We start from the raw sequence: 21,891 nt of genomic DNA, 5'->3' as shown, positions 1-21,891 counted from the left end.
AACCCGTCAACAAGGGGGATGGATTGTTGTGCAATATTTATCCTCTGGGCAGATGAAACGTTTCGTTGGAATCGCTCCATCTCAGAAGGGTTCCAATTCAATCTTCCTCCCCACCCGTTTGTTGGTTCGGTTCTTTCTGGCCTGGCTACATCTGGTTTTGATTAGGGCAGTAATGGCCGTCTCTGCCGTTCCCTCAGGGCGAGATGAACTGAAAACAATTTTGAATGGCTTCCTGCAAGGATCTGGATGTGTTTGGGGGCTATTGTTGAAATGGCAAAGGTGCCTTAAGTTGTATTCCAAATGACACCCTATGCCCTTAGTGCACCACTACAATAGGGCTGTGGTTTAAATGTGCCCTATATAGGGAATAAGGTGCCCGTGACAGGTCATGGGGTTTAACACTGTCTGGGTATCAGGCATAGGCAATGACTCAAAGGTAAAGGCACAGGAGATAGGAGCGCAATGCAAACAACGAGGCTTTTATTGAGAAAAGCTAATTAAACCCTGGCTCTTTCAGAGCTGTATAAGTTTCAGACTAAACTCATATCCCTTTCATACACATACCAACATCCCTCAAATGTACCATGCCTGATCGTTTTACACCAGGTCTGTGGTATATCTGAAAGGGGTTGGGGGTAAAAAAATAAAAAATAAAAAAAAACAGTCAATTAAAATCCACCTAAAGACCTAATCATGATTTCTGCATTTTCACAGACCCTGTAACCAAAATACAGGTATCGGGTCTGGGTGAATGGTTCTCTGCTTTTTTGCAGGTAAATTAATTAACACTAATATTGTTTAACGACTCCCAAATTTGAAATGAAAACCTCCCCGACCCTCCCAATTTGTCAGTTACCTACTGATAAGCATAAAAGGGGTATACATAAAAGGAATGCACACCCCTTGTACCCTACACATATAAATAATTGTAAGGTCCCACAGTCAAACACAGATTCAGCCACAAAGACCAGGGAGGTTTTCCAATGCCTCACAAAGAAGGGCACCTATTGGTAGACGGGTAAAAAAAACAATTAAAAACAGACATTGAATATCCCTTTGAGCATGGTGAAGTTTTTAATTACTCTTTGGATGGTGCATCAATACAACTAGTCACTACAAAAATACAGGCATCCTTCCTAACTCAGTTGCCGGAGAGGAAGGAAACTTCTAAGGCATTTAATGGCGAAGATAGGATAACGCTGAGGATGGATCAGCAATGTTGTAATTACTCCACAATAACTAATCTAAATGACAGAGTGAAACATTGCCTTGTATTGTTTACAGGTAATATAGCATATCTTCTGTCTGAAATCCTAAATCATGAAGCCACCAGAGCTAGCCTAAATCATGAAGCCAACAGAGCTAGCCTAAATCATGAAGCCAACAGAGCTAGCCTAAAGCATAAAGCCACCAGAGCTAGCCAAAGCATAAAGCCAACAGAGCTAGCCTAAAGCATAAAGCCACCAGAGCTAGCCTAAAGCATAAAGCCAACACAGCTAGCCTAAAGCCAACAGAGCTATCCTAAAGCATGAAGCCACCAGAGCTAGCATAAAGCCAACAGAGCTATCCTAAAGCATAAAGCCAACAGAGCTATCCTAAAGCATGAAGCCAACAGAGCTATCCTAAATCATGAAACCACCAGAGCTAGCCTAAAGCATGAAGCCACCAGAGCTAGCCTAAATCATGAGGCCAACAGCATGAAGCCAACAGAGCTAGCCTAAAGCATGAAGCCAACAGAGTTATCCTAAAGCATGAAGCCAACAGAGTTATCCTAAAGCATGAAGCCAACAGAGCTATCCTAAATCATGAAGCCAACAGAGCTATCCTAAATCATGAAGCCAACAGAGCTATCCTAAATCATGAAGCCAACAGAGCTATCCTAAAGCATGAAGCCAACAGAGCTATCCTAAAGCATGAAGCCAACAAAGCTATCCTAAATCATGAAGCCAACAGAGCTATCCTAAAGCATGAAGCCAACAGAGCTATCCTAAAGCATGAAGTCAACAGAGCTATCCTAAATCATGAAGCCAACAGAGCTATCCTAAAGCTTAAACTATCAAACATAAAAGGTCCCAGCCATAGACGGGTTGGTTGTTTAGCTACAAAACTGACGTGTGCGCAACTATAGGGCGAAACAGACAGGGTTGGCTTAGACTCTTAACATGTCAACTATAGGGCGAAACAGACAGGGTTGGCTTAGACTGTTAACATGTCAACTATAGGGCTAAACAGACAGGGTTGGCTTAGACTCTTAACATGTCAACTATAGGGCGAAACAGACAGGGTTGGCTTAGACTGTTGACAACATGTCAACTATAGGGCGAAACTGACAGGGTTGGCTTAGACTGTTGACAACATGTCAACTATAGGGCGAAACAGACAGGGTTGGTTTAGACTGTTAACATGTAAACTATAGGGTGAAACAGACAGGGTTGGCTTAGACTGTTGACATGTCAACTATAGGGCGAAACTGACAGGGTTGGCTTAGACTGTTAACATGTCAACTATAGCGCTAAACAGACAGGGTTGGCTTAGACTGTTGACAACATGTCAACTATAGGGCTATACAGACAGGGTTGGCTTAGACTCTTAACATGTCAACTATAGGGTGAAACTGACAGGGTTGGCTTAGACTCTTAATGTGTCAACTATAGGGCGAAACTGACAGGGTTGGCTTAGACTCTTAACGTGTCAACTATAGGGCGAAACAGGCAGGGTTGGCTTAGACTGTTAACATGTCAACTATAGGGCGAAACAGACAGGGTTGGCTTAGACTGTTAACATGTCAACTATAGGGCGAAACTGACAGGGTTGGCTTAGACTGTTAACATGTCAACTATAGGGCGAAACTGACAGGGTTGGCTTAGACTGTTAACATGTCAACTATAGGGCGAAACAGACAGGGTTGGCTTAGACTGTTAACATGTCAACTATAGGGCTAAACAGGCAGGGTTGGCTTAGACTGTTGACAAAATATCAATATTTAGTCTCCAATGTTAAAGCAAAGAGCCAATTGGGCCTGAGTTAAAGCTAAACATTCCCCAATCCCTCTTTGGGTTCCTTAGTGTTGGTGCAATCAACCCTATGTCCATGTTCCGTCCCTGTCATCTGTAGGCCACATGGGACCAATGCTCCTTTAGGAACCAGGCGTTCTTGTATTCATTGAGCTGTGGAGTGAGGACATGGGCTAGGGCACGCACGCGCGCACGCGCACACACACACACACACACACACACACACAATAGGCTAAGCTTTGGCACACACAGACTTCCAACATAAGCTACACTGCAGACAAACACAGACAAACACACACATATCCTCAAGAACTGGGGACGAAGCCTATGACAGATGACAACATCTGGGGATGTTGCTAACTTGCGACAGCTGAGATGTTTACAGTATCTGACAGCATTTATCACATTGTTAAAGTAACTGTTCAGGATTTCCAGATTTCAATGAAATGTGACCTAGATTTAATTACAATATAAGTTAAATAGATTTCCTTCAAAAAAATTGTAATTAAGTATGTGAGAATGGCGTGGGTGTATAACGACGAGTAGAACGCTGATTGGCCAGCTCATTCTCCTCAGGATGATGACATCCTCTATGAGAAAACAGCAAGCTTTCAAAAACATTATTTAGGTATGAGTTAACAGAATATGAAAAGTGAGATTTTCACAGGAGACAGTTACTTTAAGGAAGAGAAGGAAGGACCCCTTTATACAATAAGAGGGAGAGGAGAGGAGAGGAGAGGAGAGGAGAGGACAGGACAGGACAGGAGAGGACAGGAGAGGAGATGTGTTGATATTTCAAGTTCATATTATATTATGATCCTACATACCTGATTATGAAACCTCTCAGCAAACTACTAATTCTTCCTTGAAGGAAACTTGAATCTCTTCTACTCAAATGCGATCAGAAAACAATGACTTTTCAATGCTTGAACAGAACAAAGCTCCTTCAAAACAGATTGCTTTAATCATGGTAATATTGAATGCTTGCCTCGTTTTCCAAACAAACCAATATGTGCAGCACTATAACCATGTAACTGTGGTGTAAGGCAGAGGGACTACCATGACACACACAGCCAGGCAGAGGGACTACCATGACACACACAGCCAGGCAGAGGGACTACCATGACACACACAGCCAGGCAGAGGGACTACCATGACACACACAGCCAGTCAGAGGGACTACCATGACACACACAGCCAGGCAGAGGGACTACCATGACTGATCAGTCATTCTGTGGAAAAAAACACACACACGCACAAATATACACACAAATGTACACAAAAAACACGCACACCCACTCCAGCAGTCCTGTCAGAGGGACTGGCACAGCGGTGTGAAAGTGGGGGATCGGAACAGGAGAATAGAGGAGGTTCTAACATAACACCCTAATGTTCCTCTGCTGGTTGGGACAATGCCTCTGTTGTTCCTCAGAGCTGCATGCTGTTTAATGTCTCTCTCTCTCGCTCTCTGGGAGATTTGGCTTAGTCAGGAGCAAAGCCTCCCCAGGACGTTGCTGATTGCCTGCCTGCTTCACAAAAACCACAAGTGTTTGTGTGTGCGTGCGTGTGTGCATGAGAGAGAGAGCTTTTAGTTACTCTGGCATTGAATTCCGGCCCGTCTTCCCATGTCCCCAATGTAACTCACCCTAGTGTCCCAAATGTAACTCACCCTAGTGTCCCCAATATAACTCACCCTAGTGTCCCCAATGTAACTCACCCTAGTGTCCCAAATGTAACTCACCCTAGTGTCCCCAATGTAACTCACCCTAGAGGTAGCCACTCATCCCCTCCCAGGGGCCTTGCGGTAGCCACTCATCCCCTCCCAGGGGCCTTATGGTAGCCACTCATCCTCTCCCAGGGGCCTTATGGTAGCCACTCATCCCCTCCCAGGGGCCTTGTGGTAGCCACTCATCCCCTCCCAGGGGCCTTGTGGTAGCCACTCATCCTCTCCCAGGGGCCTTGCGGTAGCCACTCATCCCCTCCCAGGGGCCTTGCTACACTCTGCAGCGGAGTACATGATCCAGAGCTGCAACTGGGTTTGAACAGGCGACCTTGTACTTATAGGTTGAGATCCTTACACCTGAGCCACAGAGCATCAAGCTCTCTCTTACCCTACTGTCCCCAATGTGACTCAACCTAGTGTCCCCAATGTAACTCACCCTAGTGTCCCCAATGTAACTCACCCTAGAGGTAGCCACTCATCCCCTCCCAGGGGCCTTGTGGTAGCCACTCATCCTCTCCCAGGGGCCTTATGGTAGCCACTCATCCCCTCCCAGGGGCCTTATGGTAGCCACTCATCCTCTCCCAGGGGCCTTGTGGTAGCCACTCATCCCCTCCCAGGGGCCTTGCTACACTCTGCAGCGGAGTACATGATCCAGAGCTGCAACTGGGTTTGAACAGGCGACCTTGTACTTATAGGTTGAGATCCTTACACCTGAGCCACAGAGCATCAAGCTCTCTCTTACCCTACTGTCCCCAATGTGACTCAACCTAGTGTCCCCAATGTGACTCAACCTAGTGTCCCCAATGTAACTCACCCTAGTGTCCCCAGGGTGAGTTACAGGGTAATAGACATTTCCAGTAACGTACAACAAATGAGGATCACACTCACAACCTAGTGGAGGAAGGCAGGGACTTAACCACAAACCCACTAACTTCTTCATATTTCACACACTTCTCTTTGTATGGTTCACGTTGAGAATTGTGGAAACATACAGAAAGCACCAGAGGTAAGATCTGAGCCCACAACCTAGTGGATGGAAGGCAGGGATTCAACCCCTGAACCACAGACTTCAGTTCACTGTGTAAGATGCGTTGATACTACCCTATCTCTACTGACCATGAGGACAGGAGATCCATTCAGTGGGTTGGGGATGAGTTGGGTTATTCATCTGTGTGTCTCACCTTGAGATCTGACTTTAGTAAGGTAGGAGGGATAAACTCACATAAACAGTCATACAGAGAGAGTGAGAGAAGGAGAAAAGCAATGAGAGAGAGAGAGAGAGAGGACAAAAGCAATGAGAGAGAGAGAGAGAAGGAGAAAGGGAACGAGAGAGAGAGGAGAAAAGTAACGAGAGCGAGCGAGAGAGAGAGCGAAGGAGAAAAGGAATGAGAGAGAGAGGAGAAAAGCAACGAGAGAGAGAGAAGAGAAAAGCAACGAGAGAGAGAGCGAAGGCGAAGTTGAAAAGGAACGAGAGAGAGAGAAGAGAAAAGCAACAAGAGAGAGAAGAGAAAAGCAACGAGAGAGAGAGCGAAGGCGAAGTAGAAAAGGAATGAGAGAGAGAGAAGAGAAAAGCAATGAGAGAGAGAGAAGAAAAGGAAGAAGCGAGAGGGCTGACATGCCAAGTCTCATAAAAGCAAGGATTATGCTCTACATTATTGCATGTTACTGTCATCATATGCGTGAAATCTGAAAGTATACTTCAGCTGGTCTTCTTTCTCCCCAGTCAGAGGAAATGTGGAATAAGTGTTGCGCTCTCTGCTGTTATACATGGGGGCTCATCTTGTAGAGGACTGGAATTCACAGAGAGCTGTCAATCACATGTATGGATCCTAAAGTTGGTCTTTACCACCAACTACTGTACAGGAGGTTAACTAAATAAGGTTAACTAAAGTATGGTTAACTAAAGAAGGTTAAATAAAGTATGGTTAACTAAAGTAAGGTTAAGATCTAGAGAAAGAGCCTTTGGAGAAAGGGTTAGTGGTCAATTTGGAATTCAGCTTATATCTTAACAGGCTGAGGAGACTTGGTCATGGGATGAAGCTTCCCTTAGGTACAGATCTAGGATCAGATCACCCTCTCAGAATCCTAACCTCATCTATTAGAAGGAAAAAACACAAATCTAAACATAGATCAGTGTTTAATGTCAACTTTATCGTACTTCAAGACAAGGGAAGGATTGAGACATGGACCTAAATAGCTGCATCTCTCCTAGAGTATCCTACAAGTATTTACATCCAAAATTACAGGAGGGAATTGATATGACTTGACACGTAGGTGTTACTTCCTCTCACTTGGAAGGCACCTTGCACACACACAAAATGTGAGAATACCTTCATATACATTCCCAATGAACTCAGAAGGGCTGCTATGCGTTCAGCGATGGAGAAGTCCTTTAGTACCCTGTGTCTCTACTGTGTGGAGCCGGCAGCATGTTGTAAATGGTTCAGTCAGTGGTATAGTTGTGGAGTTGAAGGTTTGGCAGTGTTGATTTCCTGTGTGTGTGTGTGTGTAGCAAAGGGCTGACTGGAGTGGCACGCAAAATTGTTCCATTTTTTTTAATGAAGAACCTAAATGAGATATTTCTGGGTTTGGATCAGTTCTTCTCCATTTGAAACCACTGCCATTATGGAGGTTAGTGAATCCACACAGAGCTGACTGGAAGGTCCAGCTTGGAAATGGTAGTCAGGCTGAAGGGACAAGAAAAGGCTGGGAAAGAATCTCTCTCTCTCTCTCTCACACACACACACACACACACACACACACACACACACACACACACACACACACACACACACACACACACACACACACACACACACACACACACACACACACACACACACACACACACACACACACACACACACACACACACACACACACACACACACACAGCTTGAGGACTGGTTAGTGGTTAATAACGTCCAGGTGGTTGCCAGCTCTCTGGGACGCAGCCTGCAGGGAGAGAGGACCCAAGACCAGACCAGAGAGAGGGAGGGATAGATAGAAGCAGAGGGAGGGGGAGAACACAAAGGAGGAGGAAGACAGAGGTGGAAGAGAGAATGAGGACTACGGTTAGAGGGAAGGATTTAGGGAGGGAGAGAATGAGGACCATGGGTGGGAGAGAGAGACAAGTAGGCAGGGATAGGAGGAAGGGAGAGAGCAGAGATGAAAGGGAGGGAGGCAGAGAACAGGGATGAGAGAGAGAAAGGGAGGGAGGGGAAGGGGTTACAGTAGGATCCAGTCTTACGGTCCAAGACCTTCTGTATAATGAGCCAGCAGAGACTGAGCCAAGCTCAGGGAGTTAGAGAGAGACACACACACGGGAAGGAGGAGGCATACACTCATTCATTGATACAAACGGAGGGAAAGTTGTGAAGAAAGTCACACACACAAGCACACACATACACACACACACAGAGCCTAAAATAGGCATACTCACATACTACACACACACTCATTGACCCAAGCAGGAGAGGCAAACACACTCGGGGAGAAAGTAAGAGTGAAGAAACACACACACACACACACACACACACACACACACACACAGGAGCCCTGAAGAAGCGGAGTGGCCTGGACTGAACCCACAGGCTCCCCTCCTTATGGTCCTCTCAACAGCTAACAATTACACCCCTCTCCAATCCACCATGACCCTGGATACTCTTCTCCTTCGCCCCTCTCTCATTCATTTTCTCTCTCTTTCTCTACCTCTTTCTCTCTTCCCTCCCTTTATCTCTCTCTCGCTACCTCCTTCTCTCCCTCTCTTTCCCCTCTTTGCCTTTCCCCTCCCTCTCCTACCCCCCTCTCTTTTTCTCTCTTCCCTGCCTCTCCTACCCTTCCCCCCCGCTCCCTTCTCTCACCTCTCCTACCCTTCCCCCCCGCTCCCTTCTCTCACCTCTAGTCTATCCCGTTACCCCAGAGCCCTGGAATCAACTAGGGCCCCTGGAGAGTCTTGAAGAGCCTTAAAATCCTCACATCCATTCACCAGGCATAAGTGTTCCATTTCCATCCTGTCCACGCTACTTGTACCATCATTCAACTTTCTCCCTCCCCTTCTCTCTCTCTCCTCTCACTCTTGTCTTTCTTTGTCTGTCTCTTTTGTTCTCTCTCCTTTTCTCTTTCCCTTTAACCCTGTCTGTCTCTCTTCTTTTCTCTATCTCCTCCTCTCTCTACCCTTACCTTTTATTCAAACCGTTTCTCTCTCTCATGGAGAAAGTCCTTTGGAGACGAGGCATTACTGAAACTCACACAGAGTACAATGAGGTGTAAAATCCCATCAATTCCTCCTTAAAGAAACTCATTTTTTACATGTCTTCACTTTGTGAATTCACTTTGACTTCCCTTTGTGAATTCTGTTTCCATGTGTTAAAACCAGCGGTATTCTATAGTTTATATATTTTTAATTTAACCCTACTTTAGTTAACCGTATTTAGTTAACCTTATTTTATTTAACTTTACTTTATTTAACCTTACTTTATTTAACCTTATTTAACCTTACTTTATTTAACCTTGTTTTATTTAACCTTATTTAGTTAAAACTTCTGATATTGGCAGAAAGCTTAAATTCTTGTTAATCTAACTGCATTGTCCAATTTACTGTAGCTAGTACAGTGAAAGAATACCATGCTATTGTTTGAGGAGAGTGCACAATTTTGAACATGAAAAGTTATTAATAAACAAATTAGCCACATTTGTTTAGTCTTGACAAAATATTTTGAACAGAAATGCAATAGTTCATTGGATCAGTCTAAAACTTTTCACACACTGCTGCCACATAGTGGCCAAATTCTAAACTGCACCTTGGCTGGAATAATACATTATGGCCTTTATTTTGCATTTCAAAGATGGTACAAAAACAATACAAAAGAACGGTTGTTTTTTTCTTGGTATTTTCTATTACCAGATCTATTGTGTTATATTCTCCTACATTCCTTTCACATTTCCACAAACTTCACAGTGAATATGCATAACCTTGCTTCAGGGCCTGACCTAATGGCAGTTAGATTTGGGTATGTCATTTTAGGCGAAAAAGTGAAAAAAGGGGCAGATCCTTAACTTAGGTCAGAATTGGCCCTAAAGTGTCTCAGAGCAGGAGTGCTGATCTAGGATCAGGTTCTCCCAGTCTTATTCCTTGTGATCTGAAAAGGCTAAACTGATCCGGAAGAAACAGAAAAAAACACTCAGAAACAGAGTGAAATGGAGGTGTTACCTGAACTTGTCCAATAACAAAACCCTCATTTTGATTTTCCCTTGCAATGTATTTTGAAACGTTTTGCTGTGCCCTAATGAACACGACCCATGTGTATTTCATTCAGAAGTAGAGCTGTTTGACTGACTGCAGATTACATCAGTATAGGATTCTACACTGCCCTCTTCTGTCTGACTACCTGATTAACTGATTAATGTTGAAGGGTTCCCAACATTTCATGTAATTAGATGGTGCCAATCTTTCCCATTGAAACAGCTTGTGGCAGGGGTGTAACGTTATGCAGGCCAGGGGATTTCCCCTTAGCCTGTTACTTCGGTTGTTGTTATCCTTAACATACAGTGCCTTGCAAAAGTATTCATCCCCCGTGGCGTTTTTCCTATTTTGTTGCATTTACAACCTGTAATTTAAATAGATTTTTATTTGGATTTCATAATGAACATACGCAAAATAGTCCAAATTGGTGAAGTGAAATGAAAAAAATGACTTGTTTCAGAAAAGTAAAAAAAATGGAAAAGTGGTGCATATTCACTCCTTTACTATGAAGCCCCTAAATAAGACCTGGTGCAACCAATTACCTTCAGAAGTCACATATTTAGTTAAATAAAGTCCACCTGTGTGCAATCTAAGTGTCACATGATCTGTCACATATTCTCAGTATATATACACCTGTTCTGAAAGGCCCCAGAGTCTGCAACACCACCAAGCAAGGGGAACCACCAAGCAAGTGGCACCATGAAGACCAAGGAGCTCTCCAAACAGGTCAGGGACAAAGTGGTGGAGAAGTACAGATCAGGGTTGGGTTATAAAAACAATATCCGAAACTTTGAACATCCCATGGAGCACCATTAAATCCATTATTGAAAAATTGAAAGAATATGGCACCACAACAAACATGCCAAGAGAGGGACGCCCACCAAACCTCACGGACCAGGCAAGGAGGGCATTCAGCAGAGAGGTAACAAAAATACCAAAGATAACCCTGAAGGAGCTGCAAAGCTCCACAGCGGAGATTGGAGTATCTGTCCTGAGGACCACTTTAAGCCGTACACCCCACAGAGCTGGGCTTTACGGAAGAGTGGCCAGAAAAAAGCCATTGTTCAAAGAAAGAAATAAGCAAACACGTCTGGTGTTTGCAAAAAGGCATGTGGGACACTCCCCAAATATATGGAAGAAGGTACTCGGATCAGATGAGACTAATATTGAGCTTTTTGGCTATCAAGGAAAACGCTATGTCTGGCGCAAACCCAACACCTGTCATCACCCCGAGAACACCCCACAGTGAAGAATGGTGGTGGCAACATCATGCTGTAGGGATGTTTTTCATCGGCAGGGACTGGGAAACTGGTCAGAATTGATGGATGGCACTAAATACAGGGATATTCTTGAGGGAAACCTGTTTCAGTCTTCCAGAGATTTGAGACTGGGACGGAGGTTCACCTTCCAGCAGGACAATGACCCTAAGCATACTGCTAAAGCAACACTCGAGTGGTTTAAGGGGAAACATTAAAATGTCTTGGAATGGCCTAGTCAAAGCCCAGACCTCAATCCAACTGAGAGCTGTGGTATGACTTAAAGATTGCTGCTTTTGGCCTTTCTAGGGAGTTTTTCCTAGCCACCGTGCTTCTACACCTGCATTGCTTTCTGTTCGGGGTTTTAGCCTGGGTTTCTGTACAGCACTTTGAGATGTCAGCTGATGTAAGAAGGGCTATATAAATACATTTGATTTGATCTGTACACCAGCGGAACCCATCCAACTTGAATAAGCTGGAGCAGTTTGCCTTGAAGAATGGGCAAAAATCCCAGTGACTAGATGTGCCAAGCTAATAGAGACATACCCCAAGAGACTTGCAGCTGTAAGGTGGCTCTACAAAGTGTTGACTTGGGGGGGGGGGGGGGGGGGGGTGGTGAATAGTTATGCACGCTCAAGTTCTGTTTTTTTGTCTTATTTCACAATAAAAAAATATTTTGCAACTTCAAAGTGGTAGGCATGTTGTGTAAATCAAATGCAACCCCCCCAAAAATACATTTTAATTCCAGGTTGTAAGGCAACAAAAAAGGAAAAATGCCAAGGGGGGTGAATACTTTCGCAAGCCACTGTAAGCCCTTAACCCAGGTTAAAATACTAGTAAAGTACTGTGTAAAAGGCTCTGTCGTAAAGTTTTCCCTAGGGACAGATCTAGGATCAGCTTCCTCCCCCTCAGTCCTAATCTTAACCAATTAGTGGGGAAAATGCAAAACTGACCCAAGATCAGCATCTAGAGGGAACTTCACCCTATTCTGTGTAAAACTGTAGGCTACTAAAGATTGCACTTTATGAGTAAGTGAATCCAGGCCAAATCTGCTTTAGTAGAGGTAGGCTATTAGGTGCTTATGGGCTCATCTGTTAGGGGCAGAGGTGTGTTGGAGCAAAGCATAAGTTACTGTTAAGCTCAGAGGCCCCATACACACTGAGGTTGCAGAACACATTTGACAATGGAAGGGATGCAATGGATATTTTAGTGATACAGTGCAGTTTGCCTGCAGAAAAACCTTTTACACAATTGTGTAAATCGCCACAGCGGTTGCAATTTTGTACAGAAAAACTCTTGGATGTATTATCGCCGCTATGCCAGATGTGTTATGGACCATGTGTATACAGGGCCCAGAGGTTGCTGGAGGACACCCCGAGATTTGAGTGAAACCAATTCATATCAGGGCAACAGACTGTCAAGTGTTTTTAGATGACAAGAGCAACATTCATGTTTTTTCTCTGTGCCACCATGTTTTGGGCTAAGTAAACCCTTGGCAGAGACTGTCATCTTGTTTACGAAATGGTTTCGCGAGCAAATTCAAGAAAACCTCAATCAGTACTGTAGCTTCTGTTCAGGCCAGGGTCTCTCTGAAGTCAGAAAGACAGTTACTGCCTATTGCTGATCCGGGAAGCTTTATTCAGTACGTTAGAGATTGGATCTGGGTTAGACACCTGATCTGATATGCTTCATTGGTTTTCAAACAATATTATATTTTCTAGGAGGTTGCATTTACCACTCTATGCATACATGTTGTCCAGAGTTGCACACTGTGTGTGTGTGTGTAAAGGTTCACTGTTGTGTGTTTATGTAGGTTCAATGTTCTGTGTGTATATGTAATACCTGGCATAGTATGGTACAAGCACCCTGTATTCCTCCCTCCAGGTGGGACCCCTGTCAGCGCTCCCTTCATTAATCCATCATTCCTCCCTCCATCCTTTCATCCCTCATCAGCGGTCAGGTTACAGCAAGGCTGTGTTGGAGAACTTACCTACCCCCTACCTCTCTCTCCCCATATTGGTCCACCCACCCACCTACCTACCTACCTACCTACCCCCCATCTCTCAACGTGCCCCCTCTATCCCTCTGTATCCTTCTCACAATCTGCCCAGAATATTCCCTCCTTCCCCGAATGAGGGGAGAGGGTGGGTTGAAAAAGAGAGGGGGAGAGAGGGGGGAAAGAAGGAGAGAGAGGGGGGAGAGAAGGAGAGCGAGGAGAAAGATGGGGAGAGAAGGAAAGAGGGGGGAGAAGGAGAGATAGGGGGAGAGAAGGAGAGAGAGAGAGGGGGAAAGAGAGTCTTGGGAGAGAAGGAGAGAGGGGGAGAGAAGGAGAGATAAGGGGAGAGAAGGAGAGAGAGAGGGGGAAAGAGAGTCTTGGGAGAGAAGGAGAGGATACTCAAATGTAGGAGATTGGGGGATGCAGGCAAGTCTCTTACAAGCAACATTTAGTTGATCCCATTCGATAGACACAGCAGGCAGGTTGGATAAGAGGTCAATAAACTTCCATTCAACACAGGCTTCTACTATTAGAAGAAGTTTATTCATGGTCGTACAGTATATACACAATACAGTATATTTACACTGAAGAGGATTTGAACATATTACACCATAAATGAACACCATCTCACTGACACAGCAGTGAAGTTAGCAAATGTCCCAAATGGAACCCTAGTCAGTGCACTACTTTTGACCAGGGCCCATAGTGCACTATGTAGGGAATAGGGTGCCATTTGGGATTCAGCCTCAATACACAATATAGTACTGGCAACTTCAAGCGCCAACACTTGAAGTAAAACTGATGGCATCAAACCGAAGGGCAAACTCCTACACATAGTTAACCCTGACTTCTGTCTATAGTTTTGTTACTTGTTAAATGCACAAGTCAGAGTTTAGCCCAGCAGCAGAAACCCTTCATCTAATGTCTATCTGAGCTAGTATGAGAGATTGGTATAGGAGAGTGTCATTGGTTTAGAGACAGTCCCAGTCTCTATACTGCAGGGCAGGGGTGAGTCCTTTCTGCTGTGTCCTTGGTCTGTTGGGAGATGGCTTATGAGGAAACAGAACTGCTTACAGTGTTGTTTACTCATATATCTCACACACACACAACCCAGTTGAGTGTTACGTTCCACTGTCCTGTGAAGTGAGTACACTCTGTGTTCAGTAGATCTGGGACACGTGTCTTTACGGCCCGTTTTGTCCTACCATCTGTTTTATGCTTTCAGAACTCCAGTAACTTTCCCCAAATCCTGGTTGGTAGATTCTGGATTTCCTGCTTAATCCTGATTTCAGGAGTCTTCCAACTGGATTTCTGGAAAACCTGGCATATTTTGGTAGTTACCGGAAAATTACAACCCTAGTCCCTTCTATCTTCAGACTCAGGTTTAACTGGTAGTCAATCCATCTTAGTGATGCTCCAGAGGGGGAAGTGTGGGGTGTGTTGGGGGCACACAGGGGGTTTTGACCTGGTCCCTGGGGGTTTGGGCCCAAGCTATGACAGGATGAGGCACCCCCCTCCATCCCTGAGTCTCCTCTCAACATATCCCAATCTCTCCTGTCCTCTCTTTTGTATCAACATCTCCCTCACCCCTCCTTGTCACTCTGATGTCAGAGCTCCGTGGCCCCCTGCTCTGAACACTGGGGGCCTGTGAATGTGTTTTCTCTCTCTCTCTCTCTCTATGATTCTGTGACTGCTAGCCTCTGCCTGGGACACCGTACAACGGCTACCTTCTTTTCCTCATGCTGGTCTCCAGCCTCCCCAGCTCCTCGTAGGACTGGTAGAAGACCTCTAGCTCACGGGGGCCCCAGCCCCGCCAGACACACAGGCACCAGGCCCTATTTTCGTTGCGAAAGCCACACACAACCGTGTCCTTTGCCACCAGTGCAGCCTCCTCCAGGGTCCTGAGAGAGAGAGAGGGGGTAAAGAGAGAGAGAGAGGGGGTAAAGAGAGAGAGAGAGGGGGTAAAGAGCGAGGGAGAGGGAGGGAAGAGTAATAGAAAGAGAAGTGTGAAATAGGGAGGAGGGAAAGAGAGAGTTAAACGTTGAAATGAGTATGTGTGGATTCTTCCTAGAAGTAGCCAGGCTTTACTGAGAAGAGGTTCCCTGGAAGGCTACTGAGGAGTACACTGAGGAGGACACTGAGGAGTACACTGAGGAGTACACACAACACCCTGTTTACATAGGGCACCTCCTACCTGGAGGTAGAAATCCTAAGGCACACATCTAGAATGAACTTACCTTCCCTAAAACCTGACTTTAACTCAGAATCTTAGATCAGTGTTTAAAGTGACAGGTTAATACATACTTTCCAGAAATGACACAAACAGGTAAATCATCCCACTCCTGATTTATGTAGGACATGACACAAACACTCTGGGAAGAGGGAAGGCTTGAACATAGCTTGTTGCCGTGTTGCGTGCTTAACCATGCATCATATACACACCCCCATATTATCTTCCTCCCACTGTTGTTTCATGTGTTGTAGCTTACCAAGACTATCATCATCCTCTCTGGTACGCGCTGCAATCTACAACACTGATGGTTACACAACACTGTTGTTTCATGTGTTGTAGCTTACCAAGACTACCATCATCCTCTCTGGTACGCACTGCAATCTACAACACTGATGGTTACATGTCATCTACAACACTGATGGTTACATGTCATCTACAACACTGATGGTTACATGTCATCTACAACACTGATGGTTACATGCCATCTACAACACTGATGGTTACATGTCATCTACAACACTGATGGTTACATGTCATCTACAACACTGATGGTTACATGCCATCTACAACACTGATGGTTACATGCCATCTACAACACTGATGGTTACATGTCATCTACAACACTGATGGTTACATGCCATCTACAACACTGATGGTTACATGTCATCTACAACACTGATGGTTACATGCCATCTACAACACTGATGGTTACATGCCATCTACAACACTGATGGTTACATGCCATCTACAACACTGATGGTTACATGTCATCTACAACACTGATGGTTACATGTCATCTACAACACTGATGGTTACATGCCATCTACAACACTGATGGTTACATGCCATCTACAACACTGATGGTTACATGCCATCTACAACACTGATGGTTACATGTCATCTACAACACTGATGGTTACATGTCATCTACAACACTGATGGTTACATGCCATCTACAACACTGATGGTTACATGTCATCTACAACACTGATGGTTACATGTCATCTACAACACTGATGGTTACATGTCATCTACAACACTGATGGTTACATGTCATCTACAACACTGATGGTTACATGTAATCTACAACACTGATGGTTACATGTCATCTACAACACTGATGGTTACATGTCATCTACAACACTGATGGTTACATGCCATCTACAACACTGATGGTTACATGTCATCTACAACACTGATGGTTACATGTCATCTACAACACTGATGGTTACATGCCATCTACAACACTGATGGTTACATGTCATCTACAACACTGATGGTTACATGTCATCTACAACACTGATGGTTACATGTCATCTACAACACTGATGGTTACATGTCATCTACAACACTGATGGTTACATGTCATCTACAACACTGATGGTTACATGTCATCTACAACACTGATGGTTACATGTCATCTACAACACTGATGGTTACATGTCATCTACAACACTGATGGTTACATGCCATCTACAACACTGATGGTTACATGTCATCTACAACACTGATGGTTACATGTCATGATGGTTACATGCCATCTACAACACTGATGGTTACATGTCATCTACAACACTGATGGTTACATGCCACTACAACACTGATGGTTACATGCCATCTACAACACTGATGGTTACATGTCATCTACAACACTGATGGTTACATGTCATCTACAACACTGATGGTTACATGTCATCTACAACACTGATGGTTACATGCCATCTACAACACTGATGGTTACATGTCATCTACAACACTGATGGTTACATGTCATCTACAACACTGATGGTTACATGTCATCTACAACACTGATGGTTACATGTCATCTACAACACTGATGGTTACATGTCATCTACAACACTGATGGTTACATGTCATCTACAACACTGATGGTTACATGCCATCTACAACACTGATGGTTACATGTCATCTACAACACTGATGGTTACATGTCATCTACAACACTGATGGTTACATGTCATCTACAACACTGATGGTTACATGTCATCTACAACACTGATGGTTACATGTCATCTACAACACTGATGGTTACATGTCATCTACAACACTGATGGTTACATGTCATCTACAACACTGATGGTTACATGTCATCTACAACACTGATGGTTACATGTCATCTACAACACTGATGGTTACATGTCATCATCTACAACACTGATGGTTACATGTCATCTACAACACTGATGGTTACATGTCATCTACAACACTGATGGTTACATGTCATCTACAACACTGATGGTTACATGTCATCTACAACACTGATGGTTACATGTCATCTACAACACTGATGGTTACATGTCATCTACAACACTGATGGTTACATGTCATCTACAACACTGATGGTTACATGTCATCTACAACACTGATGGTTACATGTCATCTACAACACTGATGGTTACATGTCATCTACAACACTGATGGTTACATGTCATCTACAACACTGATGGTTACATGCCATCTACAACACTGATGGTTACATGTCATCTACAACACTGATGGTTACATGCCATCTACAACACTGATGGTTACATGTCATCTACAACACTGATGGTTACATGTCATCTACAACACTGATGGTTACAAACATAGGTGAGCATAAGACCACTACGGGGTAAAGGTATTTAAAAATATATATTTCCCCCCTGCCACACCACACACACACACACACACACACACACACACAGAACCGTCATGTGTTAGCGGTATCGCCATAGAGAATGATGAAGACTTTCGTAATACCCTAAAAAGCCTTTATAAGTTGTAGTTTGTTTCAAATGGGATGAAATTGATACAGAGACCGTGTTCGATAGCATTACATATGTGATGCATTGTGGGTAATTGTGACTGATTGATCTACAAATCACCTTGCATCCTAAATAACGAGTCATTATGATTTGTAGATCAGTCAGTCAGTCTACAGTGGATGTGAAACAAGCCCAGAATCTCCAGTGTGTTTCTCACAGCCTTTCCTGTCTTCCTGCGACCCTATGGCCAGACCTCAACCTGTCCCTGGTGCTACTAGTCTAAATGGGATCTAACGTCACCCTATTGAAGTTGAAATGGCTAAGGTAAGGGTTAATGTTAAAGTTAGGGTATGGGTTAAGGTTAGGGATGTCCTAAGGATCCCAGATAGCACGAACCCCCTGACAACCACTGCTTATTAAGGACCTCGGCTTTGGGTGGCCCTTTCATTGCCTGCTGCTAAAACCTCACGCACACACACTGACACACGTACACGCATGCACTTCAGACAGAAGTCCTCTTCTGCTGTAGCTAAAACAGCTGCTGGGACGTTTATAGGAATAATTACAGAGTGGAGAAAAACCCCGTTAAGCACATGATGAGGGATCTCTGCTGGGTCTTTATTGAAGCTGAATCAGCAAATTAATCTCCAGCTCCTTTTCTTGCTGTGCCAGAAAGTGTGTACGTCCCAAATTGCACCTTATTCCCTATGTAGTGCAATACTTTTGACCAGGGCACACAATAGGGAACAGGGTGCTTGCTACTACATATGGACTAGGGGTCCATTTGGGATATAACCAGACAGTTCTGCTGGCCTACTTTGCTACAGCAGATAAAGAGGTCCAACACTCCACAGGTCTGGAATGAGGCCTGTTTTTCACTGTTAACACCATGGCTGGATCCCAAATGGAACCCCATGCCCTACATAGGGCCCATAGGTGTTCTGGTCAAAAGTAGTGCACTCTATAGAGCAAAGGGTTCCATTTGGGATGCATCCCGTGGCTTGGACGGGGCAATGTGCCGGGGTTACGGTAGAAAGACATTGCCCTGACATTTGGTTCCGCCCCTGTATTAAAATTCTAAATCAAATAACTAAATGATCCTTGGTATGATCTTCTTAAAACAATTTCATATAGCTTAGTAGAACCCCCACCCCCTCTTTCCCCCGGCTTAGACTGTAATGGGTTAATCAATGGAGCACTTTCCCACACTGTTTCATTGGATGTTATAATTGCATTGGGGATTCTTTGTGTGGTGCAATCTATTTGAAAGTGACTATAATTTACAGCAGGTGTCTTCAACTGCACTTCCTGGAGCATTGAGGGTTTCTGTTCTGCTTCCCAGACAATGGCCAAGGTGCAAAAAAGATTGAAGAACAGATATGACATCATCGTTTGACCACTATCCAGGCTTTAAACTACAGCGCGCGACATGGTTCAATGTGCCTATAAATCAGCACAATCTGCTTTTTAATTTTTTTCGAATTGACGCTGTCTTTGGAGCTAGAATTGGGATCATGTATACTGTGCTAATGACGACACAAAAAAAGAGCAACAGAAAGCATAGTACAATACCGCAAAATCCCCAAATGAGGCGTTTATGGTAAATACACGGGGGTAATTATACACCTTTGCCATTAAGGCCAAAGGTGTATAATATCTTACACTATCGTGCCGACCCCAACGGAACTGTGCTGGCTCAGACAGTCTTTTCCAGCAGGGTTACAGCTACTATGGTGGATACATAACCAGGCAAGCCCAGTACGGCTCTGCTCGGCAGGATGTAAAGGCTACTACTGAAGGAGAAGCTGTCGTCAACAGACACTGTGGCCCTCGAAGGCTAGGAATGGGATACCTGCTTTAGAGCATCAACCCAGACGGTAGCCTCTACAATTGCGTACATCCTATGGATTGGGTACATCCTATGGATTGGGTATGGATTGGGTACATACTATGGATTGGGTACATCCTATGGATTGGGTATGGATTGGGTACATCCTATGGATTGGGTACATCCTATGGATTGGGTATGGATTGGGTACATCCTATGGATTGGGTACATCCTATGGATTGGGTATGGATTGGGTACATCCTATGGATTGGGTACATCCTATGGATTGGGTACATCCTATGGATACATCCTATTAATTGGGTACATCCTATGGATTGGGTACATCCTATGAATTGGGTACATCCTATGGATTGGGTACATCCTATGGATTGGGTACATCCTATGGATTGGGTACATCCTATGGATTGGGTACATCCTATGGATACATCCTATGAATTGGGTACATCCTATGGATTGGGTACATCCTATGGATTGGGTATGGATTGGGTACATCCTATGGATTGGGTACATCCTATGGATTGGGTATAGATTGGGTACATCCTATGGATTGGGTACATCCTATGGATTGGGTACATCCTATGGATACATCTTATGGATTGGGTACATCCTATGGATACATCCTATGGATTGGGTATGGATTGGGTACATCCTATGGATACATCCTATGAATTGGGTACATCCTATGGATTGGGTACATCCTATGGATACATCCTATGAATTGGGTACATCCTATGGATTGGGTACATCCTATGGATACATCCTATGAATTGGGTACATCCTATGGATTGGGTACATCCTATGGATTGGGTATGGATTGGGTACATCCTATGGATTGGGTACATCCTATGGATTGGGTACATCCTATGGATACATCCTATGGATTGGGTACATCCTATGGATACATCCTATGGATTGGGTACATCCTATGGATTGGGTACATCCTATGGATTGGGTACATCCTATGGATACATCCTATGGATTCATCCTATGGATACATCCTATGGATTGGGTACATCCTATGGATTGGATACATCCTATGGATTGGGTACATCCTATGGATTGGGTACATCCTATGGATTCATCCTATGGATACATCCTATGGATTGGGTACATCCTATGGATTCCAAAGGAAATATCATTGAGGCCAGTGCTGCTCAACCCTCTTGCTGGAGATGTCCTGTAGGTCTCAGTCCAGCCCTAACCTGACATACCTGATTCAGCTAGTTAAGGTCTTGGTAAACATCTAATAAACTACGGTGTGCTAAATAACGGTTGGACTGAAACCCTGCAGGACGGTAGCGCTCCAAGGCAGCAGCCCTGATCTAGCCTATCAGAGGGCAAGGGAGGGCTATTACCATATTCACAAAACCTATCCAGACTTCTCAGATTTAAAAGCATTGTCTAGGGGGTGGGGCTAGGAGTGGATTTGTAACTGGCTGTTCCATCAGCATAGTGGAAGCTGATTGGACAGACAGTCTACACACCTCACTGTCTATCAAAAAGAATGGATGCATCTCAAACTGTCCCTTTAGACTATTGAGAAACAGCCTTCCTGACAGGATATGACCTCACCCGTAAGAGGAAGTTCCGGGGGGGCAGAGCACAGCGATGACACGCCCCCTGAGCTGTCCTGTCTGCCGCTGGACCTCGATCACCATCACGTCACCACCACTCCTGGAACACAACACAGTAGTGACTAAAGATCTGCTCTTGGCAGAGTCAAATAGGTACTGTTTCAGTGGGGCTGACCACGTAGATTATACTCATAGATTCTAATTATACTCTGATTCAAATCACTTCTTGCTGATTC

General features: G+C 44.4%; 1 protein-coding gene across 1 annotated transcript in view; it reads right to left on the bottom strand.

Annotated features, from left to right (window-relative positions):
- Positions 1–13,755: 13,755 nt before the first annotated feature.
- The window catches only part of LOC139412484 (leucine-rich repeat serine/threonine-protein kinase 1-like), a 103,904-nt gene continuing 95,768 nt past the window's right edge, over positions 13,756–21,891 (bottom strand). The window contains exons 31-32 of the mRNA XM_071159274.1: positions 21,654–21,755; positions 13,756–15,135 (exon numbers count right to left, since the gene is read on the bottom strand). Of these exons, the coding sequence (XP_071015375.1) occupies positions 14,958–15,135; positions 21,654–21,755 (280 nt within the window). The 3' untranslated portion in view covers positions 13,756–14,957. The remainder of the gene's footprint in view (positions 15,136–21,653; positions 21,756–21,891) is intronic.

This window comes from Oncorhynchus clarkii, chromosome 6, assembly GCF_045791955.1.
Source record: "Oncorhynchus clarkii lewisi isolate Uvic-CL-2024 chromosome 6, UVic_Ocla_1.0, whole genome shotgun sequence".
Lineage (NCBI taxonomy): Eukaryota > Metazoa > Chordata > Actinopteri > Salmoniformes > Salmonidae > Oncorhynchus > Oncorhynchus clarkii.
Note: the sequence above shows the minus strand (reverse complement) of the source record. Positions and strands in the feature narration are given on the sequence as shown.